Source organism: Phoenix dactylifera, unplaced genomic scaffold, assembly GCF_009389715.1.
Source record: "Phoenix dactylifera cultivar Barhee BC4 unplaced genomic scaffold, palm_55x_up_171113_PBpolish2nd_filt_p 000046F, whole genome shotgun sequence".
Taxonomy (NCBI): Eukaryota; Viridiplantae; Streptophyta; class Magnoliopsida; order Arecales; family Arecaceae; genus Phoenix; species Phoenix dactylifera.
This window is the reverse complement of record NW_024067669.1, coordinates 2,682,274-2,707,869: the sequence shown is the minus strand read 5'-3', so window position 1 is coordinate 2,707,869 and position 25,596 is coordinate 2,682,274. Positions and strand designations below refer to the sequence as shown.

The 25,596-nt window shown below is 40.3% G+C and overlaps 1 protein-coding gene across 1 annotated transcript; it reads left to right on the top strand.

The window, feature by feature from the left end:
* Positions 1-1,009: 1,009 nt before the first annotated feature.
* Positions 1,010-25,036, top strand: LOC120104622 (lysine-specific demethylase JMJ705-like). Its single transcript, XM_039116071.1, has 5 exons — positions 1,010-1,402; positions 1,535-1,556; positions 1,698-1,791; positions 20,431-21,318; positions 23,481-25,036. Exons 1-5 carry the CDS (start codon positions 1,035-1,037, stop codon positions 24,722-24,724), a joined length of 2,616 nt encoding a protein of 871 aa, XP_038971999.1. The 5' UTR covers positions 1,010-1,034; the 3' UTR covers positions 24,725-25,036.
* Positions 25,037-25,596: the final 560 nt, after the last annotated feature.

Below are 25,596 nucleotides of genomic sequence, written 5' to 3'. Positions count from 1 at the left end.
GAAATCCAAAGATTTGATCTAAATACACAGGGTTGAAAACCTGCTTTATGGCTCTGCTGGAATGTTTATGGCGACTGATATATCTATTGATCTTGCTGAGCATTACTTTTTACATATTTTAAAATAAACATGTTATATTGCTTTTTAAAGCAATTTCATTGGATCATACAACATACTACTAATTATATTTCACGATGTGGCTGTACTGTTGGTTCCATCCTCACACCGAACAAATTTAATTTCAAAGAAGTACCCTGAGTTTTGCTCCTGTAACTTCTGTGGCATTTTCCTTGTCGCAATAAACCTTTCTTTGACAATTCCATAATATCATAAATATTAATCAAAAATCTTTTGATGTCTTCACCTCTCCATATTTTCTTTGACCTTTTCATCCATATAGCCAATGGCTGTTTTTCTCTGGCCCTCTCCAACTAAAAGTCGCTTTTAATATTGATTTGGATGATCAATAAGAAACATGCACCATTAGCTGCTGTATGTTTTGTCCTGTGTCAATAAATATCTTAAATATTTCAATTAGAAACGGCATTGAATCCTTTTTTGTCTTTTCAAATTTGGCAGCCTGGCATGTGTGGTGGCATACCCACCAGCGCTGGCACTTAAATCCTTGTATATAAGAAGTGCATCTTTTGGGAACTGAATGCATCTCTTTGTGCATCATTTATCTGCATAGCTTCCACTCTTTTAGGTTTGTTAATCATACATTATATTTTTACAGCACATGCAGCTCTTAATTTCATCAAAAGGCATGGCTCTTTGCTTTATATCTTTTGCTTAGGGCTTACTTTTTGGCTACACATTCCGGTAGTCATGAAATGCCCAATGTGTCAGTCTGTTTGCCAGTTCAATTCAGTTAAAGCTGTTGAAACTATGGGTCTGAAATTTTCAATGCTGTCTTATTTTGAATATCAACAAAATTGTGGTTTTTTTTTTTGCTTTATGCACACAAAGTCAAGTTTCCAAATTAAATTAGTAATCTAGATGTTTCAATTATCTTCTATTGTTTATGTGAAAGGATGGGTTTTCTTTTCTTTCTTTCTTTCTTTCTTTCTTGTTTTTTTAGGATGCCCAGGGGCAACAGAAGTGAACCACGAAGTTCCAGACTGAAGGATAAAATGAAAGGAGAAGGAGAAGAGATGGTGAAAAACATATTTGTTCAGAGTGTGATTCAAAATAATCACCTACTTAGTGTTCTTCTTGATAAAGGATCTTCCTGTGTAGTACTTCCACAAAATGGACCTGACAGTCCTTTGTGTTCAAATTCACTTGTCAGATCTCAAGTAAAGGTAAAACCAAGATTATCACTTGGTTTATGCAGTCACCAGGAAGCACTGGAAGCATCAAGACTTTTACCTTCCAATGATATGCTAGGATGGAATGCAGGGCGATCAGAGACTTAAGTGGTTTCCAGTTCACTTAAAGGAAATTCTGTACCTGTCTGCCAAGGAAAGATAATTTCGTCAGCAACTTGCAGATTTGGTACTGCTGATTTCTACACTTCTTCTTAGACTCACAGAACGGGGAAGGTGAAAAAGAAGGTACGTTCCAAGGTGACGGGCTGCTAGATCAAGGAACTATTGTCATGTGTGACATGTGGAATTTTGAGTTTTGCTTGTGTGGCTGTTTGTTCAACCAAGAGAAGCAGCAGCTAAATGCCTCATGTCCACTGATTGTGGTTCCTTGGTGATCATATTGATGATTCTGGAGAAGTAAGAGACATCAACAAAAAACCAAATAGGAGGACAGGCAATTATAATTTGGTTTCAGATTTGGGTAAGCTCAGCATATGAATGTCTTATGCTCTCTCTCTATTTCATTTCCCTCTTTTATATTTCATACTTGTGGATATGTTTAATAGATATCTATCTCTTAATAGCATTTTTCATGATTGATGATATCTGTTATTCTATTTAATAATTTATATCTGTCAATATTTGTAAGAAGTATTTCTGTGCTTACCTAATCTTGATTTCTTTTGTACAATGCCAAAGAATATAAAGTAATATGTAATACAACCACATTAGATTAATGGTTCAAATTTACTGATACATGTCTCCTATAATCCTAGTGTGCTTCACCAATGGCCTCTTTCTATCTTTGTCAGCCAGCCATATATTAACAAAAAACAGGCATTTGGGACATCTGGGTTGTCTTTATTTGTCAGATGAATAGTTTTTTTCCTTTTTTTGTATTCCTCCGTTTCTTAGAACTTAAAAAAAGCATAGATTCCTGCATTGAATTTTGTGGTGTGACAGGAAATAATCCTCTCCAAGTTATTTAAAAGGTTTTGTGTTTATAAAACAACTTACATTACGATTTGTATGCTCCTATACGAATGATTCCATTTTAGAAGTGGAGTTAATTGGTATATATGTTATTTTTACATCTTAGGTTGTATCTTGAATAAGATTTAGAAAGAATATCTCCAAGATTGACAGGCCAAGTAGGTCAACTGATGGTTTAAGGTGATCAAGGGGGTTGGTGCAGACCCCTGGTCACTTAGGGAACCACCTAATGCCAAAGTCTTGTTTTCTTGTTGCTAATTTGTATTAAAAAGAAAGATTTAGAGAAAAAAGATAGACAATTGTTGCTAGGGAGCACTATGAAATCCATTCTTCTGTTCAATGAACATTTCTCATTTTTCTGGCCCTAGCTGAGACAACAAAATGTTTCTGTGGACCACACTTCTTCAAAGAAATTCCCTGTTGAGCTAAGTCTGAATCCTCCATTCTAAAATCCATCGAATGTGATTTCTTAGAGCATATGAAGCTAGACAAAATCCAGTGATATAAAATGGTTTTATGCCCTAGGATGTCTTTTGTGGGCTTATGGATCTGTGGGGCCTCAGTATGGTGTTTTCCCCTGATTGATGAGACATTAATTTATACAAGAGTATGTTGTATCTTGTCAAAGGACTTTAAACAGCCCATAAGTAGATGATCTAGCATTGGACAAATGCGGAAATTTAATGGGAGTCAACAGCCACTCTTTGGTGTTACGATAAAGATTACCATCACCTTTTTTGACTGATTTGGGATTTGCCAACAATCTTTGTTCATAATTTTTTAGTTAAATAAATTCTAATGGATTTCATTGGTGTTACTGTGAGCATTTTGAAATTCTTTCTCGTGATTTGCAATCATGTGAGACCTTCCCCTCCTTTTCCAACTTTAGAGATTGAAAATTAAAAAACATCTGAAGTGGATGACTTGCTTATGTGGTATGAGTTGAAGTACTCTAGTTGGCTCGCACTATAATAAGATTTAGCAGCTAAGAACTACAAATTAATGTTTTAATCCAATATATAATAGCTTAGTACATGTTTTCAGTAAACCCTAGATCGATAACAATTCTTGGATTAGACTCGAGAGTGCTCTTGTCTGATGAGTTGGTTCTGGAATAGTGTGAAGCCGTCTATCTGTAATAATGCTTGTTTGCTGACATTGCTAAGCAGATTTGTGGAGTCACATGCTCATTGAAAAGTATATAGCAAGGGTCGGTAAGGTCTGCCAGGGGATTTTTTAGCATCATCAAGTTACTAAAAGCCATGATGTACATTGAGAGGCTCACGGGAGTTGACTGTCTGCAAGCCTCTAACAAACTACCTCAATAAGCAAAAGTAGTGAAAAAAGAGTTCCAATTGGCAAAGTTTCTTTCTGACCAGACTTCAATTACGAAAATTTGCAAGGAAAATTTCCTCACAATGTATCTCAAAATGCTCGTCCATCAACGTGCCTCGTCATGCACCTCATCTTTGATGTTGGAGACAGTCTACTTTTGCCATCTCTGCTGGGTGAGGCAGAGGTCATAGTGATAGCATAAGAAGACGTGTTGGTCATGGTGGACAAGAGTTAGGGAAGGCCATGTTTTTTGAAACTTGGAACATGGATGTGCTATTGTTATGGTCTAAGAAATCATAATGCAAAGATGTTCTTTCTTCATGGAAAACCAACAAATGTAGAACCAAATCAGTCTACATTTACTGAAGAAATAACATCAGGGGACCTGCCATAAACTAGTATAACAAGAATCCTCAAGTCCTCAGGTTGGTCTTTGATTCTATTTTATCACTTAAAAAGGTATTCCTGCACAATCTCAGATCCAAGAAATTTCTTCTTTCTGTTAGCATCATATTCTTTAACAGTGCTTCATATATTTCCAGGTAAGGCACATAGTTGGTATTTCATATCCAATGGACTGAATGGAACAATTTTGTTTCTTGTCCTACATCGTCAATTCCATATTTGCCTATACTACAGGCACCTTAGGTCTAGAACAAGCCCACTAAAATATATTTGCAATGAAAACTTAAAGACAGTGTACCATTGCTGCAATGGGGGTAGCACAATTGTTGCTGCAGTATACAGTGCAGTGCTTAATTCAAAGATTGTTCATGCCCTCGATATTAGAGGGTGAGATACAAGTAGCATAAAGCTTGCACTTGACCTATCCTTATCCATGGATGTAAAAACTATGATTTATTAGCTATCTTGTTAGAAGAATCAGGAGGTAAATGGGATACTTAAGTGTTATTTTTATCTAATGTAGCTGTTGCCCAGATAGACAACCCAAGAGGGGGGGTGAATTGGGTTTTAAAATAATTTTAACTATTAAAGCGTTTGTGGGTGACTAATTAATGCTTTTTACAAGATGATTAATTAGTTGCTGTGATGTGTATGAAATGAGAGTAATGGTAAGAGACAAGCAATCACAAACACAAAGCTTTTATAGTGGTTCGGAGCTAACCCTTGCTCCTACGTCCACTCCCCAAGTCTCTCTTGGGAATTCACTATAACCCCTTGGATTACAGCCGGTTGTTTTCCAAGCTCACAACCAAACTTGTTGTTTTACGAGCTCACAACGAACTCGGTCGGTTTTTCCAGGCTCACCGACTAGAACCAACTCCGATTGTTTTTCCCGGGATCACAATCGAACCCTTACACGTTGGTTTTACACTCGGCTCACCAACCAACCTCAATACTCTTGATTCAATGCCCCGATTGAACCAAGCAAAGACAAAGGTGTAGATAAAAGAGACAAACAGAAAAAATACAGCTTCTCAAAAGCAGATAAATGGCAATATGAACAATAACGAAGTTAAGAGCCCTCAAACGCTTTTAAGTTGGAGAAGAGGAAGGGCTTCTTAAACTTCTGGTCTCCTCTTGAGTGAGTAGTCGACTTGAATGCAGGAGGAGAAGGCTTTTAATTGCTGGGAAGATGTAGGTGGATGCAGTAAATGCAGATCTTCCTCTTTTTGTTGAAGAACACGTTGCAGAGCTTGAATGCTTGATTAGTTGGAGTGGAATGGTTCTTCTCTGCCTTGCTACAGTCTTCTGTGGCTATTTAAACCAACCCCCACGGAAACTAGCCGTTAGAGAGCTTTTTCTGCCCGTTCTGTACACTCTGCGCAGCCTGACAATGTGTCCGTTGGTGGGTTAGAGTCGACTCGCGCGATCAGGAGTCGACTCGGCTGTAGCGGGAGTCGACTCAAGCTTTTCCGGAGTCGACTCGGCAACTGTTCCAAATTTGAATTAAAGTTGCCTTCACGACTGGGAGTCGACTCGTCTTGACCTGGAGTCGACTCGCCAACTTCTGGAGCTGACTTGGCAATTTCGGAGTCAGCTCATCCACTGAAGTCCGTGGATCCAATTTTGAATTTGATCCACTCGAGTCGATTCGACTATCCTGGGAGTCGACTCGAATCTCAGAGCCCGAACTTCCCGATTCTCTGTCTTTTGGCTCGTCTAGTCTTGGAGTCGACTCGAACTTCCTCGGAGTCGACTCGGCTCTCAGTTTCCGAAACTTGGTCTTCTGCCTTTTTGATGTGAAGCTGTCTTGGAGTCGACTCGAGCTGTCTGGGAGTCGACTCGAATCTCAGAGGCAGTAACTTGGTCTTCTGTTTGTTGATGGTCGCGGAGTCTTGGAGTCGACTCGCATATTGCGGGAGTCGACTCGAATCTCAGAGTCCGAAAATTGCTCTCTGACTTTTTCTTGTGTTCCTCTGAGAGTCGACTCTCACCTTCTTTGGAGTCGACTTGCCATCCATCGGAGTTGACTCGCGTTTCACTGGAGTCGACTCGAATCTCAGACCCGAAAACTGCTCTCTGACTTTTTCTTTGTGTTCCTCTTGGAGTCGACTCTTATTATCCTGGAGTCGACTCGGTGAACATCGGAGTCGACTCGCGCACTTTGGGAGTCGACTCGTTGACAGGTTCTGAGTTGAAGCTTTCTGTTCTTCTGTCTGTTCTCAGTCGGAGTCGACTCGTACAGATCTGGAGTCGACTCGAGCCCGTGCCAGTGAACTTGATACGCTTGGAGTCGACTCGTGATACTCTGGAGTCGACTCGAGTCTCAGACTTTGGTTCAAGCTGACTTCTTAACTTATCCAAAAATTATGAACCAAGTCTTGAGACACTTAGACAAGATTTTCACTGAAACACTTAATTGAATTCATTAGTAAACAAGAAATATACTCAATTGCTTTGATCTCATCAAAATCAAATAGGGTTTTAATCAATCACTCCACAATCTCCCCCTTTTTGATGATGACAAAACACTGAGTATATGTAAAGTGAATTGCACAATAAACAATGAAATAAAATCCATAAATGAATTCAAATGTCTGGTAATTCAATTTATCCAAGCTTGAAAGGAGTGAAACAATAAATTTCGGAGTTAAAGCTCCCCCTTTCATTTGGAATTATATAAGCCTTCATATTATACAATCAATTGTTTGGCTTATATGTCATTAATGATTTTGCTTGATTAAAATTCAGATTCTCCCCCTCAACATATGTATTCTACTATGTTTTGATTCTTTGAATTTCCTTTTAATGCTTTGAAGTTTTTGAACTGAATTTTTTTTGGTTTTTAGAGGGAAAATCTGTCAATTTGTTCTTGAGTAGGATTCAGCTAATCTCCGAATATCCCTTGAATAGATTCTGGAGATTACTCCATTAGGAGCCCCAAAAGAGAGATAATGAGCCTCGGGGTACCGAATCCACTTAGAACAAATTTGTGTGTTTTTAAGAGTTTATCTTTTTATTGATTTCCATTGATTCCTTTTACATATTTTATACATATTTTTCTTCCTTTTACATATTTCTCCCCCTTTTTGTCATCATATCAAAAAGGAGGTAAACAGAACACACAATCAAACATAGATCAAAAGGCACATTATTGAAGAAAAATGCGGCTACTCATTGTATTAATTTGTATGTAAGTACATTTCAGAATACAATAAGTAACGTAAAGCAATACATGTCAAAGCAAAATACAAAAAGTAGCTACGGTCTCCTCGAGGATGTAGGTCCTCCTCTCGAGGATGTATCTCCTCCTCTCGAGGATGTGACTCCTCCTCTCGAGGATGTATCTCCTCGAGGCATGCGCTCCACGAGTGATTGGACCGCATTGGTCACGTTCTCTAGCTGGCGAATGATGGCCTAGATGGCCCTGCTCTGTGTCGTATCCAGCTCGAGTACTGACTTCTGCAGTCCGTCCAGCTTGTCGATGAGCACATTCGACAAGCGCTCGGCCCCTGCGGTGGTGGTGGACATGTCACGGCCGATGTCATCCCGCATCTGTCGAGTGGTGCTCGTGACCTCACTCATGCTGTGGAACTGGGCCTGTATCAAGGTCCTCATGTTGTATATCTCTTGCCGCACCTCAGCCGTCATGTCTGTCACGGCTGTCAGGGAAGGGACCAATGCGGAAGATGTGGGCGCAGGAGAGGGAGTAGGCACCGCACCCCGGAGCTCCTGGAGCAGATCTCGGACTATCTCCTGCCGCAGCTCCCGGAGCTGCTCAGACGAGATCCGGACCTCCATAGGCTGAGTGGCTGAGGAGGAGGGTCCGGCTGAGGTGGTAGGAGCAGGAGTGGATGGAAGATCTGGATGGTCTGGAAGGTCTGGGTAGTCTGAATCGGGCTCAGGACTGGGGGAAGGTCTGGTGGTCTGTGAGGTGAGGGACGACTTCCTAACCCAGATCCCCTCTCTCTTTCGAAACCCCATCCTGTGTAGGGTCCCTGCACGCGTGCGATCAGTCCATCGCAATGCGCGAAAGGGCTCCCCCTCAGGAATGGGAATCTCGTACTCCCTAAACAGAAGGGTGAATATCATGCCGTATGGGAGGGTGAGCCTAGGTCTATCTAGGGGCTCACACATATACCTATAGATGAGTTTGGGGAAGTTGATCGGGGTGTCCTGAAGAATATAAAACATAAGAGCTAGGTCTCTCTCATTTACAAAATCAAATCTCCCTGTCTTAGGGAAGATGGACCTAGACAGTATACTCAAAAGGATTCTCACCTCAATCGGAAGTGAGCTAGCAGAAACCTCGTCTAGAGGTGACTGGGGTGGATGCCCTAGAACGGCCGTAAGGGCCTCAACCCTGTCCTCAGGGTGTGTGGGAGCCACCCCTACTAATGGAAGGTGGAGGATGTGGGCAATAAGATCCTCCGTAACAAACAGAGGGACACCGGCTACTGTGCCCTCGATACCCCCATCTCCCCGATGGACGGTACCATAGAACTCTCTAACAAGGCCAGGGTAAGTGGGGAGATCTAAAGTGAGGAAGTACTCTAATCCCTGTGCCCTAAGCCTATCACCTATGGTGAACCCTTCCCGGGAGAGATAGTCGAAATCGACATATCTCCCGGTGGTGACGGCCTTCCCGGCCAATGGCCTCGCGGGAACCGCCCTAGGCGGAGAACGAGCCGGAGGTGGTTGCCTCGCGGGATCGTGCCGCGCCTTGGAGCGCCGCTCGGGACCGGCCTCGGGTCGGGACCTCTTCCGGACAACGGTCTTACGCGGCATTATGACCTAGACGGAATGAAAAACCTAAAGGACGGAGAAAGGTCGACGGAGGAGGCTTGGGACCGACCGGGGGCGACCTAGGAAGGGATGAAAAAAAAAAAAAATCGAAGAACCGGTGAAAGATCGACGGAAAAGGGGTTGGAGACGATCGGGGACGACCTAGGAGTCGGCTCTAGGGCTTTTGAACAGTGGCGGCTTGAGAGAAAAGTGTTTTCGAAACGACAAATCTAGGGTTAAAAAGTCGGATCCCGACTGCGAGTCGACTCCACTGAGTCGCGAGTCGACTCGACCTCGAGTCGACTCCAGAATATGCGCGAGTCGACTCTCCTTATGCGCCTGTAGACTTCGAGTCGACTCCCGACTATATGCGAGTCGTCTCCCCCTCTGCTGCCATCTTTGCGAGTCGACTCCCGCAAATGCGCGAGTCGACTCCCCTTTAGGAGCCGACTCTGAAACTTACTCGAGTCGTCTCTAACTTTGGCACGCACCTAAAAATCATGCTTCGTTTGTGCCAAACGAGGGAAAATCACTAAATTAGGATCTGATTTGATGATCATTGAAGAGAAACTCTATTTTAACCACAAACTAATCATCAAAATCAATGAATCTAGTGGAAACTACCACTAGGATGGATCAATCACTCCTAATTCCCTCCTAAGCACACTAAACCTCTCTTCACTTAGGAGTTTTGTAAAAATGTCTGCTAATTGATCATCAGTACAAACAAATTGGAGTGTCACATCACCATTCAATACATGATCTCTTATGAAGTGATGTCTTATCTCAATATGTTTAGTTCTTGAATGCTGAATTGGATTTTTAGTTAGATTAATGGCACTTGTATTATCACAATTAATGGGAATTTTATCTTGTTTAATGCCATAATCTTCTAGTTGTTGTTTAATCCACAAGATTTGAGCACAACAACTCCCGGCTGCAACATATTCAGCTTCAGCAGTAGATAATGCAACCGAGTTTTGTTTCTTGCTAAACCATGAGATAAGGTTTTCTCCTAGAAATTGACACGACCCGCTGGTACTTTTTCTATCAAGCTTACATCCAGCGAAGTCTGAATCTGTGTATCCTATTAAGTTTAGGCTAGATTCTTTAGAGTACCATAGCCCTATATTCTTAGTTCCTATTAAATATTTAAAAATTCTCTTAACTGCAACTAGATGTGATTCTTTAGGATTAGCCTGATATCTAGCACACATGCAAACACTAAACATAATATCAGGTCTACTTGCAGTAAGATACAATAAGGATCCTATCATACCTCGATACAGTTTCTGATCTACAGATTTACCTGATTCATCTTGGTCTAATTTGCATGATGAACTCATGGGGGTGCTGATTGATTTGTTTCCCTCCATATCAAACTTCTTGAGCATCTCCTTGATATATTTGGCTTGATTGATGAAGATGCCTCCTTCAGATTGTTTGATTTGGAGTCCAAGGAAGTAAGTCAGCTTTCCCATCATGCTCATCTCAAATTCACTCTGCATCAAGTTAGCAAATTCTTCGCAGAGACGATTGTTAGTAGCACCGAAAATAATATCATCAACATAAATCTGTACTAACAGCATATCTTGGTTTTTCTTTTTCAGAAAAAGAGTTGTATCTACATTACCCCTAGAGAACTCATGTTCTAATAGGAATTTGCTAAGTCTCTCATACCATGCTCTAGGTGCTTGTTTCAAACCATAAAGTGCTTTGTTCAATTTATAAACATGATTAGGGTATTGATGATTTTCAAAACCAGGAGGTTGTTCTACATATACCTCCTCATTAATATACCCATTTAAAAATGCACTTTTTACATCCATTTGAAATAGTTTGAAGTTCTTAGAGCATGCATATGCTAATAATAATCTAATAGCCTCAAGTCTAGCTACAGGAGCAAAGGTTTCATCAAAATCTATACCTTCTTCTTGATTATACTCCTTTGCTACTAGTCTAGCCTTATTCCTTATTACGATTCCATTTTCATCTAGTTTATTTTTATAAATCCATTTTGTACCTATAATTGGATATTCAGAAGGTCTCTCAACTAGATTCCACACTTTATTTCTAGTAAATTGGTTTAATTCTTCTTGCATTGCATTTATCCAATTTACATCATTTTCGGCTTCTTCTATATGTTTGGGCTCAAAGTGTGAGACAAACGCTAGATGGTTATTTAAATTCCTAAGGGATGCTCTAGTCCTAACCGGTTGAGATGGGTCATCTAGAATTAGTTCCTTAGGATGCCCGTGAGCATACCTCCAAGCTTTAGTTAGCCCATGATCCACAATAGCCTCTTGGCTTGATGATGCTCCTTCAATCAATTTTTGATTATCATCTTGTAATGTCATTTCATCTATCTTTTCTTCAAAAATTTCAGCATCATCATCAAGATTAACTTTCTTACTAGAGGAGATGTCACTAGAATCATCAAATACCACATGTATAGATTCTTCTATAACTAGGGTTCTTTTATTAAAGACTCTATAGGCTTTACTAGTCGTAGAGTAACCTAAGAATATGCCCTCATCAGATTTAGAGTCAAATTTACCTAGATTATCTTTTCCATTATTATGAACAAAACACCTACATCCAAAAACATGAAAGTAGTTTACCTTTGGTTTTCTGTTTTTCCAAAGTTCATAAGGTGTTTTCTTTATAATGGGTCTTAATAAAACTCTATTTAATATATGACAAGAAGTATTAATGGCTTCTCCCCAAAAGTACTTAGGGAGGTTACTTTCACATAACATAGTTCTAGCCATTTTCTCTAGAGTTCTATTTTTTCTCTCCACAACTCCATTTTGTTGTGGTGTCCTAGGTGCAGAAAAATTATGAGTTATTCCCTTTTTACTACAAAACTCATTGAATAACTGATTTTCAAATTCGGTACCATGGTCACTTCTAATGGCTATTACTGAAGTATCTCTAGCATTGGTTACTTCCTTATGAAACTTTTTAAATACTGAAAAAGCTTGATCTTTATGTGCTAAGAACATAACCCAAGTGTACCTAGAATAATCATCTACAATAACTAGACCATATTTATTTCCACCTAGGCTTGTTGTTCTAGTTGGTCCGAATAGGTCCATGTGTAATAATTCTAGAGGTCTAGAGGTAGAGACACATTTTATGGATTTAAATGAGTTCCTAGATTGTTTGCCAAATTGACATGCTTCACATATTTTGTTCTTTTCAAATTTTAATTTTGGCAAACCTATCACGGAATCTCTTTTAACTAGTTTAGTTATTGTGTCCATGCTTGCATGACCTAACTTACGGTGCCATAACCAACTAGCATCATTATCTTTAGTTTCATTAACAACTAAACATTGGTTATGTTTTGCAAGATCTTCAAGGTCTACAACATACACATTTCCACGTCTAATTCCTTTAAAGACTAAACTATTGTCATTAGGGTTTGTTATAATGCATAGTGATGGTTTAAACATAACATCATACCCTTTATCACATAATTGACTAATGCTTAACAAGTTATGCTTAAGACCATCAACATATCTAACATTATCAATAAAAGTAGAAGGGGTGATTTGAACTTTACCAATACCAATGATGTGACCTTGGTTGTTGTCTCCAAAAGTCACAGCACCTCCCTTCTTAGCTTCAAGGGTGAAAAATTGATCCTTATCACCCGTCATGTGTCTTGAGCAGCCACTATCCAAATACCAGCAGTTTTTGTTGACCTTGGCTGCAAGACACTCCTACACAAGCAAATCATGTCATCTTAGGTACCCAAGTTTTCTTGGATTCTTCATGGTTAGTCAAGTTGGTTCCTTTTGGAACCCATACCCTTTTAATTTTTCTTTTTGTTTTACCTTTCCTAAAATTACACACATTTGCTTTATGACCTATAGTTCCACAATAAAAGCAGGTTATTTTCTTAGTTTTACTTTTCCCAGCTTTAACAAAGAAGTTACTAAGAAGTTTTTGTTTATTTCTTGGTTGATATCCTAAACCCGCTTTATTAAATACTGCTCGTTGACTATTTAGTATCATATTCAATTTTTCTGAGCTATATGTAAATTTTTCAACTAAGGGTTTGTATTTGTTAAGTTCTTTGGTTAGTGTTTGATTTTCTGCCTTTAGATCATTTAGTTCTTTTGTGAGATCCTTGTTTAAGATTTGTTTATGGTTTTTAAGTTCTGAGAGTTCCTTAGTTAGTTTTTCATTATCCTTAGTTAAGGTATTAGTCTTTTGAGTTAAAAGTTGGTTGCTTGTCTTAAGGTCTATATTTTCTTTGGTGATTAAATCCTTATCCTTAACTAATTTATCGTATTTATGTAGGTATGATTGATTAGTTATTTTTAGTTCTTTATTCTTAAGATTTATTGCCTTATATTCTATCATTAATTCATTAAAAGCATCATAAAGTTCATCAAATGTAAAATCAAGCTGTGTTTCGGAAGTTACCTCATTTTCATTGGCCATGAAGCAGAAATTGGCCTTCTCTTCTTGTTCTTCATCCGATGATGAAGATGATGTGTCGGAGTCTGATAGGGTGGTGACAAGGGCTTTCTTCTTCTTGTACTTGCTGCCCTTCTTTAGTAAGGGACACTCAGCTCTGATGTGTCCCGGCTTTTTGCACTCATAGCACCCAATCCCCTCATTTTTCCTTTCCTTACCTTTGTCCTTGCGGTAGGAATTTGAGGGGCCTCTCCTTTGATGATAAGCCTTCTTGTGGTTGATGAATTTTTTGAACTTGCGCACAAGAAGTGCCTCACCATCATCTTCCTCATGTTCTTCTCCTTCACTGCTGCTACTGCAAGATAATTCCTTGTTAGATGAAGTAGATTTCAGAGCTATTACCTTTTTCTTGTGGGAGGACTCTTCCTCGTTGTGTTGCTTCATGGTTAGCTCGTGCGTCATTAAGGATCCAAGAAGCTCCTCGAGTGGTAATTTGTTCAAGTCCTTGGCTTCTTGGATTGCCGTCACTTTAGCTTCCCACGACCTTGGTAGACACCGAAGGATTTTCCTGACAAGCTCACTGTTAGTATAGTTCTTGCCAAGGCTTTTTAGGCCATTGACAATGTCAGTAAACCTAGTGAACATGCTAGTGATTGTCTCATTAGAATCCATTTTAAATAGTTCATACTTATGAACCAATATATTAATTTTGGATTCTTTAACTTGATTTGTGCCCTCATGGGTCACTTCAAGTCTATCCCAGATCTCTTTTGCAGAGTTGCAAGTAGAGACCCTATTGAATTCATTTCTGTCTAAGGCACAGTAAAACACATTCATAGCTTTAGAATTTAGTTGTGCCTTTCTCATGTCATGTTCATCTCAATCCTTTTCTAATTTGGGTACCGTGATACTCTCTACATATGTGGATGGGATGTATGGGCCATTTACTACAATGGTCCACATCTCATAGTCTTGGGCTTGGATGAATATTCTCATCCTAGCCTTCCAGTATGAGTAGTCGGATCCATTAAAGAAAGGGGGTCTTTGGGTGGACTGACCCTCAATGTGGGAAGATCCAAATGGGGTTGTCATTTTGATCTTTTAACTCTTGGGTGGAAGAGTTTAGGCTCTCATACCACTTGTTGCCCAGATGGACAACCCAAGAGGGGGGGTGAATTGGGTTTTAAAATAATTTTAACTATTAAAGCGTTTGTGGGTGACTAATTAATGCTTTTTACAAGATGATTAATTAGTTGCTGTGATGTGTATGAAATGAGAGTAATGGTAAGAGACAAGCAATCACAAACACAAAGCTTTTATAGTGGTTCGGAGCTAACCCTTGCTCCTACGTCCACTCCCCAAGTCTCTCTTGGGAATTCACTATAACCCCTTGGATTACAGCCGGTTGTTTTCCAAGCTCACAACCAAACTTGTTGTTTTACGAGCTCACAACGAACTCGGTCGGTTTTTCCAGGCTCACCGACTAGAACCAACTCCGATTGTTTTTCCGGGATCACAATCGAACCCTTACACGTTGGTTTTACACTCGGCTCACCAACCAACCTCAATACTCTTGATTCAATGCCCCGATTGAACCAAGCAAAGACAAAGGTGTAGATAAAAGAGACAAACAGAAAAATACAGCTTCTCAAAAGCAGATAAATGGCAATATGAACAATAACGAAGTTAAGAGCCCTCAAACGCTTTTAAGTTGGAGAAGAGGAAGGGCTTCTTAAACTTCTGGTCTCCTCTTGAGTGAGTAGTCGACTTGAATGCAGGAGGAGAAGGCTTTTAATTGCTGGGAAGATGTAGGTGGATGCAGTAAATGCAGATCTTCCTCTTTTTCGTTGAAGAACACGTTGCAGAGCTTGAATGCTTGATTAGTTGGAGTGGAATGGTTCTTCTCTGCCTTGCTACAGTCTTCTGTGGCTATTTAAACCAACCCCCACGGAAACTAGCCGTTAGAGAGCTTTTTCTGCCCGTTCTGTACACTCTGCGTAGCCTGACAATGTGTCCGTTGGTGGGTTAGAGTCGACTCGCGCGATCAGGAGTCGACTCGGCTGTAGCGGGAGTCGACTCAAGCTTTTCCGGAGTCGACTCGGCAACTGTTCCAAATTTGAATTAAAATTGCCTTCACGACTGGGAGTCGACTCGTCTTGACCTGGAGTCGACTCGCCAACTTCTGGAGCTGACTTGGCAATTTCGGAGTCAGCTCATCCACTGAAGTCCGTGGATCCAATTTTGAATTTGATCCACTCGAGTCGACTCGACTATCCTGGGAGTCGACTCGAATCTCAGAGCCCGAACTCCCGATTCTCTGTCTTTTGGCTCGTCCAGTCTTGGAGTCGACTCGAACTTCCTCGGAGTCGACTCGGCTCTCAGTTTCCGAAACTTGGTCTTCTGCCTTTTTGATGTGAAGCTGTCTTGGAGTCGACTCGAGCTGTCTGGGAGTCGACCCGAATCTCAGAGGCAGTAACTTGGTCTTCTGTCTGTTGATAGTCGCGGAGTCTTGGAGTCGACTCGCATATTGCGGGAGTCGACTCGAATCTCAGAGTCCGAAAATTGCTCTCTGACTTTTTCTTGTGTTCCTCTGAGAGTCGACTCTCACCTTCTTTGGAGTCGACTTGCCATCCATCGGAGTCGACTCGCGTTTTACTGGAGTCGACTCGAATCTCAGACCCGAAAACTGCTCTCTGACTTTTTCTTTGTGTTCCTCTTGGAGTCGACTCTTACTATCCTGGAGTCGACTCGGTGAACATCGGAGTCGACTCGCGCACTTTGGGAGTCGACTCGTTGACAGGTTCTGAGTTGAAGCTTTCTGTTCTTCTGTCTGTTCTCAGTCGGAGTCGACTCGTACAGATCTGGAGTCGACTCGAGCCCGTGCCAGTGAACTTGATACGCTTGGAGTCGACTCGTGATACTCTGGAGTCGACTCGAGTCTCAGACTTTGGTTCAAGCTGACTTCTTAACTTATCCAAAAATTATGAACCAAGTCTTGAGACACTTAGACAAGATTTTCACTGAAACACTTAATTGAATTCATTAGTAAACAAGAAATATACTCAATTGCTTTGATCTCATCAAAATCAAATAGGGTTTTAATCAATCACTCCACAGTAGCAAAGATGTGTCCTTTGATGTTGTGATGGCATGCTTGTGAGCACATCAAGAATGGTGTTCCATGGAAACCTCATAAAATCGGATGGACTTGAGATTACTAAAGTGGATGGTTCATGCACAAAAATGTATGATTAAAATGTTTAAGTCCATTTGCGACAAAAACTACATTAGCCTTAACAAAGATGATATTAAAGATTTTAATCAAAAGAAACTTAAAATAAGAGGGCAAGAGAGTTTAGGTCTGCTAAACTGGTACTGGGTGCTGTGCTAATCGGTGACCAATATGGTACAGTATCAGTTCAGTACTATACTGACACATGATATGGTATAGCATATCAATCATCTGATTGGTACACTATATTCTTTTTCTTATTTTTTTTTTTTTTTGTTTTTAGTTACTACTTTAATCATTGTGATTGTTTAATTTGTGATTTTGATATTGTCTTTTTTGTCATCAAATGGATTTGAAGTATAATTAATGCAATTGTCATATAACTGAATGAATGAATACATACATTTAAATGTACATATAATATATCAATGGACGTCGAGCATAAAGTGTGTACTGACATCTAAAAATTTATGGAGTGTTTATTTCCTTTGTAGATGTTAGGATCACACTCGTAGTTTAAGCCTTGGATGTTACTCCACCTTTCTACATAATCTGCTTGATATCCCTGCATCCCGTTACCTACGCATGCTAGACAGCCACCTTGATGTTGATCCTTTGTCTGATACCGGACTGGCCATCCGAAGATCGCAACAACAAAATTTGACTCGTAAGCTGCATGAGACGATGGAGGGTAATAACCGCTTGAATATGACATCTCAAACAAAGGATATTCTTGTGAGTCACAGCCTGGCTATGTGAAATAGGATCTGGTGTTTGATTCGGATCTAGAAGCAACAAAATTTGACCAGTAAGCTGCCTAAGACAGTGGCCACTTGAATATGACGCCTCAAATGAAGGATATCCATGCAACTCATAGCCTGGCTATGTAGAATAGAATCTAATGTCCAAGTTGGATCCAGAGACGTCTAGGGATTCTACTTCATGTGCGAGGTTATCTGCAATAGCAGCATCGTGTTCTGAACGATCTCGAGAGGCCGGCTTTACTAGGTTATACATTGTGGTCCCTATCCTGTGGCATGACTGAACTAGAATTCACTAATAAATCAAAGATCTTGAGGCCGAGTCATGCAATTGTACCATGTCCACCACTACATCCCTAGCCATGAAATGCATCATTGCTCGAACTATCATTATCCTCATCGCTGGTATCATGAGGCGATCTGGACAACCGGCCACTCGAGGACTCACTGGTCTCTAAATCAGAGTGAATAGACGAGTTATCCACTCTCTGCAATGGAACTGCAGTTTCTTTTCCTTGTTCTTTCTTGCTGACTTGAGGAATTTTCTTTTCCTGGATGCCTCTGTTTGCCTAGCTCTGTTGGGTGGTTTGACTCCACCTACCACCCAGACTAGCCCTATTTGCTCGATTAGAGCAGGTATTGTGGTAGTCTTTTCTCAACAAGTCGGTCAAAATTCTAGAAGGATGTCCCAGACATGGAGTTTTGCAATGATGATCGGCTTTCTTTCCAGTCTCCGTGGCTGTTCGACTAGATGTGAGTGTGGCATGTGTAGTTGTCTATTGTTTTGCATCCAACCCAATCTTCCTTGCTATGAAATTGGTCAGTCCAAGGAGGCGATCCAGGCTCATCAAGTTTTGGTTGCTATTGGTTCTCAAGCCAACCAATTATCGGATCCTCATTGTATATGAAATCATTGTGGAGTGGATCATTGTACTTCAACTCCATTTCCTTTTCGCTACACTTCAATCCAAGCCTCAGATTGTAATGAACATATACCAAGTCATTCAAAGTTGAAACGCTTATGTGTGAGGCAATTTCTCTGTCTGCTATGGATCATGGCAAAGGTAGACCAGTTGCACTTGTAGCCACTGGAGGAGACCGTCTGCGAGAGAATTTGGATCGCCAACCTCCTTAGGATTTCGATGATTGCCTAAAATGAAACTACCATCCAGTTATAAATTCAATCAAGCAAATTGCATATCAGGCACAACTTATCATAAAACTTAGTTATAGTCGATGTCTGAAAATGGATATTTGCTAATCACTACTTATTTTTAAAATTTATTTCGGTTTAGGTTGATACTTATATGATTATGCCCAAATTTAAATAAATTGCTATCAATTGAGATAGCAAGTATTATGCATACCACCAAGCATGATACTAATTTTTAGAAAATTTTTGGTCATTATTTTATTTATTCTTATTTTTAACCCAAAAATATTTTTCAATCTAAAAGTTCATATATTTAACAAAAAATTGTGATTTTGGCTTGCGTAGACCATTTGTAGATCTGCAGCTTGTTATAAAATCATGCTAAAATTCAAAATTTTGGCACAATCTCCCTTGGATTTCCCCATTTTTGGCTGATTTATGGCATGAAGAAAGAAAAGAAAAATGGGGACAAGAGGGAAGGGGAGAGGGCTCTTTAATCATTAAAATCTCCTCTTTTCACAATTTTTGAGTGGAGAAAAAATAGAGAGAGAGAGAGAGAGAGAGACAAGGCATGGGAGACCTTTGCCTGCCTCTCAATCATTTGAGAGGGAGTGGGGCCTGACTCGCTTTCAACCATCTAGTTTGGGTCGAAATTGCCCGATTTGGTCCCTGTTCTGTGCCAAAACGCCAAACCACCCTGGTTTAGGGGCAATAGAACTCGGTATGCTTAGAACTAGGCCATTGGGGGCGGTACGACATACCATGAAGACAACTGAGGATCTTGAAGATGCTAAATTACTGGAGTTGCATAAGCTGGTGCTAGAGCAGCAACGGTAACTCTTGAGTGTCAATAAATGCCTTCATCTATGAACTGCTATGACTAAATCTAGGATTGTTCAAGTCTGTAGACCAAGCTGCACAACTTGAGCTTTAAACTGGAGTTCTATGCGAATTTGCGCCTAGAACAAAACAAGCACTGGAATTGCACCAAATTGCAGGCAGTCATTTATTTGCAATCAGGCACACCCCAAGATGGAGAGATGACCATAGATCAGAGCAAAAAAATAAAAAGCAAGACACCTGAAAGATGCCTCTTACATCTATTACTAAGATGTGGTATATATATTAGTGGGATGTGAGTTTTGCTATACTTGGAGACTCAGCCATGGTTTAAAGAACGTATTCTAATTAGTCACTCTCTGGAACCATTCTGACACATGGGAACGAGAATCACATTACCAATTTTCAAAATGCAGTTATGCTTCTAGGGAGCCATTAGATTTTTTTTCAATGATGTACTTAATTTTCTTCTCATCTACTAACAGGAACATCCTGTAGGATATTATGGTAGTCATGAAATGGTAGAAGCAGGTAATTGATAAAGAAAATATAGCAGGTCATGCCATACACCATACTCTTGTGATAGCATAATTATGAAATTCTGGGTCATTCAAGATTAATTACATATATTAGTGGTTTGCTAATTGGTATATGAGGATGCATGGGAAATTGTTATATATAAAGTCCTATCAGCTGTCAGTACCTTCTCACTGTACTGTTTCTATTGAATATACAATCTCTCTATGACGTAGCCATCTCATGCTATAGGAATTACCTTTTATTCTGTTCCTATAATCATCTCCTTGTTTGATCTGGGAGACAACTTGCAAATTTGATTTGTTGAATATAAATTTAGTACTTTATGAAGTTATGATTACACTTTGTTGCTTTATATGAAAACTCCTGGAAGAAATCTTGATGAGAAACTTGATAGTTCTTTCAGTGAAGGGAGGAGTTTGCTAAGTTTAAATTTTTGAGCTTTCAGACTGTTTTTACTTGTGAATCTGAGAAATGGTCATACAGTATTTTCTTAGTAGTGAATCAAGCATGTGTTTCGAACTACTATATATTTGTGTCCTTGTGTTTTTCAGTGGTTTCATATGTTTCTTAGACAAAAAGTTGCCTAATGCTTCTTTGGTTTCATATCATTTTTCCCTTCTTTGCTAATTACTTAATTCCGTGCAGGACAAATTGAGAGGCATGTTGAAGATACGGTGGATGATTACTGGGTTCATTGTAGCAGATATTCGGTACAAGTTTCAGAACAGAGTGTCGAAGTCCTATCTGGTGATACAGGTCAGAGAGGCATCTCTGCACTTGATCTTCTAGCTTCTGCATATGGGGATACATCAGACGCTGAGGAGGAAGAAATTCTGCATGAGAAGTCTGCTTGTACTGATGAAAATGATATCAAGGACTCCCCATCATCATGCAAACCAGATGAACATCCAAACTTCGGTTCAAGAAAGGATCTGAATAAGGAGATAGATTTGTCCTTAGTTGGAGCAGATTGCCAAAATGGGACTGCTCAAAATTCTCATTGTACTGTTGGTTCAGATGATTCAAGTAGACTAACAAATGTTGGTGCTGGAGAGAAATGCCAGCTGAAATTGGAGTTCCATGGCAGTAATCAGCCAGAAAATGCAAAATCTGCTGGAGCAGATAGTTTAGATGATAATAGGGAAATCACAACTTCTAATAGTTCAATAAAATTCATGGAGGAAACAGCAGATTTTAGTGACAGGGAAGCAGAAGGTGGTTGCCATGCCATTGGAACTGCTGACAACCATCCGAGCAGCATGAAGATGGGGAACCCAGATTCTGGTTCTGAAAATCTCTCCATTCAACCTGATGTCTGCTGTGACTCATCTGAACCAACAAAAGGTACTGCTGTAACAACTCTATCAAGGAATGCTGATAATACTAAAATGACGGATTCAGCCTTACCGGTCATGCAAGCATGCGACAAAGATTCTTCTAGAATGCATGTTTTTTGTCTTGAACATGCTGTGGAGGTTGAAAAGCTACTTCAGCCAATAGGTGGTGTGCATATTATGCTTTTGTGTCATCCAGGTGAGTTTGGGAACTTTTTATGCATCTATTTCTGCGATCAGTGGTACCAGGTTAATTATTTTTAATTTTTCTGTCATTTTTAGTTCTGTTTTATTTTTTATGTGTCTATATTCATATATTTGCATCACCACTTCTATATCATTTTTATTGTTATGTTATTACTTTACAGTCTCTATGTTTTCTTGTTATGTTTATGCATTTATCTGCATAAATTGGCAAAATAGTTGGTTTTCACAAATGAATCTGAACTCTGAAGTTATGATCCGCTGTACTGTCCAAAAACCTTTTGTGATCTTATGTTCAATAATAATGAGTTCTTTATATTTATTTTGGCTATAATTCAGTCTTATGTAAGATATGGTAAGAGGCCTAGCAAGCATTTGACATGATATATTGATATTTTGTGAAGCAGTCCAACTCATTTTTGATGCATGATGGAGTTCGTATTTCACTTATGATTGCCTGAAAGTGGTGCTAGGAGAAACTTGAAGGCTGTGACTCTAAATTAAGTTCCTGCTAGATATCAGATATAAGATTATTTTATTTAGTTCCTTTTTGTGATAAATTCATGCCGTATATTATTAACACAGGTCAACATAATTCTTAAGGAAACCCTGAAAAATGTATACATTCCCAGTTCTTTTATTCCTGTCACCTTTACATAGGAGCTACTTTGGTGGTTACACCTGTAAGCAACAGAGCTTTGCTCCAAATGTTTGCCTGGATAATTTTTGCCTTTGGCTATGGTTTCTGTCATAACAAACTAACTTTTTTCTTTTGTATATTTATTTCTAAGTCATCTTCCATACCTTCATGACTTTTTTGCACTTCATAAAGTCCTTCCAAATAGGATTTGTAACTGCAATCCATAGGAAATCTAATTTTCTCAAGTTTCTGGTTGGTAGAACAGGAATCTGAAAATTACAGGTTCGGAAGATTTCCATCTCCGTGAACTAAGGGCCAACTCCATGACTCAGTCTTCAAGAACAAATTACGTGAAAGATGAAGATCGGAGTAAACTTCTATTTTATGAATTGGGGTTTGCCTTAGTGGTCATATGCCTCTACCTAGCAACCGGAGGTTGTGGATTCAAGTCTTGTATGGTGCATCATCTCCAAGAATATAGACCTAGGTACTATAATACGGGTGGGACTCCCTTTCTCTCTTCCTCAAAAAAAAAAAAATCACATAGAATTACGTAAATTACATACTCCAAAGGTTTTGTATTTATTTTTAAAAACCCCTAATATTCGTCCTTTCTCAGTAGGAGTCTTGTCTAAATTTATTTTAAAGGAACAAACTCAAAAGGGAATCAAAAGAAAAGAAAAATAATCTGCGCCCCATGACCCAATTTAATGAGTGAAGGGGGGAAAGGTGTTCAATCATTTATTGAACCTGTAGATAGCTGAATAACCCATAGGATGTAGTTGCAGTCCTTTTTCATCTTTCCTTCTCAAATTGTTCCTGTGAACCTCTTCTTATCTATGGCATGCATCAGGTACTTACTATGTCAATTTATCCCTTCTAGAAATTTGAAGACGCTTCATTAGTATTGTCCATTGAATGACCTAGAGTGAGAAGTAGATATGTCCCTTCCCTTTTCGTTGCCTTTGCTTCCTTTGCTCTAATTCTACATGTTTCTTTTCCTGAATAAAATAAGTTCCTTTTGGCTGGTGCTTTAATTGAATGTTGATGTAACTGCCACTTCTGTGGTTGAGAAAATGTCATGCTAGGTATCTTTCTGAAGTCACTGACTTGCAGTAATCAAGTTATTCCAAAATGCTTAGATACCTATGCATTTTTCTTGGTAGGCTTTACCGCTTTAGCATATTTTGTATATCTCACTAGAAATGTTCACCGTATGGATGTCTGTTTTTCATTGAGCATTGGTTGTATGCAAAAATAGTCTTGAATTTGATAGAATTACGGAAAGAGTGGTCTTGATGTTAATGCTTATAGTTTTTGTAAACTTTGAAGTCTAATTATAGCAAGAGCGGTCATGATGATAAGACTAAAATGCTATGCATGTATCATTTAGTCAGGTTGCAGATTTAATATCTTCATTTTCTCTTGCAAAATCTTATCCTTCCATTTTCACTTGCGAAATGTCATCCTTCCAAGTTTTTAGACCTTATATGTGACTTGCCAAAAACTTTGTCCAGACTATCCTAAAATAGAAGCAGAGGCGAAACTATTGGCAGAAGAGTTGGGAATTGATTATGCTTGGAAGGATGTTCATTTCAAAGAGGCCACTAAGGAAGACCAAGAGAGAATCCGAGCAGCCTTGGAAGATGAGGAAGCCATACCTATGAACAGTGACTGGGCTGTGAAATTGGGCATCAACCTGTATTACAGTGCTAATCTCAGCAAGTTCCCCCTCTACAGCAAGCAGATGCCATACAATGCAGTCATATACAAGGCATTTGGCTGCAATTCCCCAGGCAACTCCCCAGCAAAGCCGAAGGCATCTGGGAGGAGAACAGGCAGGGAGAAGAAAATAGTTGTTGCCGGTAGGTGGTGCGGGAAGGTTTGGATGTCAAATCAGGTTCATCCATATTTAGCTCATGGAAATGAAGCTCAAGAGCATGATCATGTGGAAAAACTATACTCTCAAAGCACCAGTCGAAAGTCTAAGGCTGAGACAGATTCTGAGGATGCGCCTTCCAAAAGCATCCCATCAACTAGCAATGCAGCCGCCGCAAGAAAATCTGGAAAGAAGAGGAAGAAGCCTCCAAGGAAGACGAGCAACAAGAAAGCCAGACGCACCCAAATAGAGAACCCAGAGAATATGGAGGATGCGGCCGGGACTCCCTCGTCACCATGTGGAAGGGTTCTAAGAAGCAGCCGCTCGAAGCATGCCGAGATGGCTAGCCGGAAAAAATTGAATCTGAAAGATGAAGCTGAAGGGGGGCCGAGCACACGCCTCCGAAAACGGCCATCGAAGTCCATTGAAGAGGTCAAGACTAAATCGGCAGGCAGGAAGCAGAATATGAAGAGGAAAGCAAAGAAAGCACAGGCTACAAATCCTGTAACCAAGGACGAGGATGGGGAGTATACGTGCGACATCGAGGGGTGCTCGATGAGCTTTAGCACAAAACAAGATCTGACATTGCACAAGCGCGACATCTGCCCTGTCAAAGGATGTGGTAAGAAGTTCTTCTCGCACAAGTATCTGGTGCAGCATCGGAAGGTGCACATGGATGATCGCCCACTCGAGTGCCCGTGGAAGGGGTGCAGCATGACGTTCAAGTGGGCGTGGGCAAGAACAGAGCATATAAGGGTCCACACTGGTGACCGGCCCTATGTGTGCCAAGAGCCAGGGTGCGGTCAGACGTTCCGTTTTGTGTCAGATTTCAGCCGTCATAAGCGCAAGACAGGCCATTCCATAAGAAAGGGCAGGAGATGATGACTGGTGGGGACTCAGATGTTATTGTAGGCCGCCTTCTGATCTTGGGGGAAAGAAAAAAAAAGAGGAAAAAAAGTTGGAAGCTTTGCAAGCTGTCTTATGCAAATGCCACTGGTAGGGCGATTAGGATAGGGTAGGAGCGTCGCTGTATTCTTCTTTTCATGTTAAGACACTAATCTGCTTATTGCCGGGGCTCCATTGGGCCCACTTAATTTACTTTAATTCTTAGGTATTTGCTTTGTGAAACAAACTGAAATTGTCCAAGATAAAAAAAGGCTGTACTGAATGCATATTTTTGTGGCGTGGCATGCTGAGCCTGAAGTGTCGGTGGAGATGCCCTGGATTCTTATCTATCAGCTGTAACAGAAGGGTGACTGATCCAGGATATTGTCATCATCTCTTCTGCTTGGAGTTGTACGTAGTAAGTTGTGCATCTGGGTCCACCCGATGCCAGAAAATTGCTCGATACGATGATAGGTTGGATGCACTCAGCGTGCCTTGGTGTGCTTGGCCTGTGAATGGAAACTTCTCTCTCTCTCTCTCTCTCTCTCTCTCTCTCTCTCTCTTTTTTGTTTTGTTTTTGGAGGTGTTCTGAACATACTGTAGCAACATTTCGGTCTCCCCGGCTGAATTTTGTCTTTTTCGGATGTTGGGACGGCAAGAATAACCAAAAGGCGGCGAACATTGGTCCCAACTCGCGGTGTGGACCTACACATGAGGGAGGAGGCGGCCGTTATGCCTCGAGCGGTGCCGCGATTCCGAGGCTGCTTCCAGGTCTGGGAAACATTTGGCCTCGCTCAATATAGCAGCAGGTCTGATTTGATGGGCTCTGCCCTCTGCCCTGTAGAGCGTCATGCAACAATGGTGCTCGA

What these genes read in the sequence shown, in the direction of transcription:
- LOC120104622 (XM_039116071.1), top strand. Translation starts at nt 1,035, where the DNA reads ATGGGTTTTCTTTTCTTTCTTTCTTTCTTTCTTTCTTGTTTTTTTAGG. An exon ending in CGGGGAAGGTGAAAAAGAAG is followed by an intron (nt 1,557 to 1,697) that starts GTACGTTCCAAG and finishes TGATTGTGGTTC; the next exon opens with CTTGGTGATCATATTGATGA. An exon ending in TATGCTTTTGTGTCATCCAG is followed by an intron (nt 21,319 to 23,480) that starts GTGAGTTTGGGA and finishes AACTTTGTCCAG; the next exon opens with ACTATCCTAAAATAGAAGCA.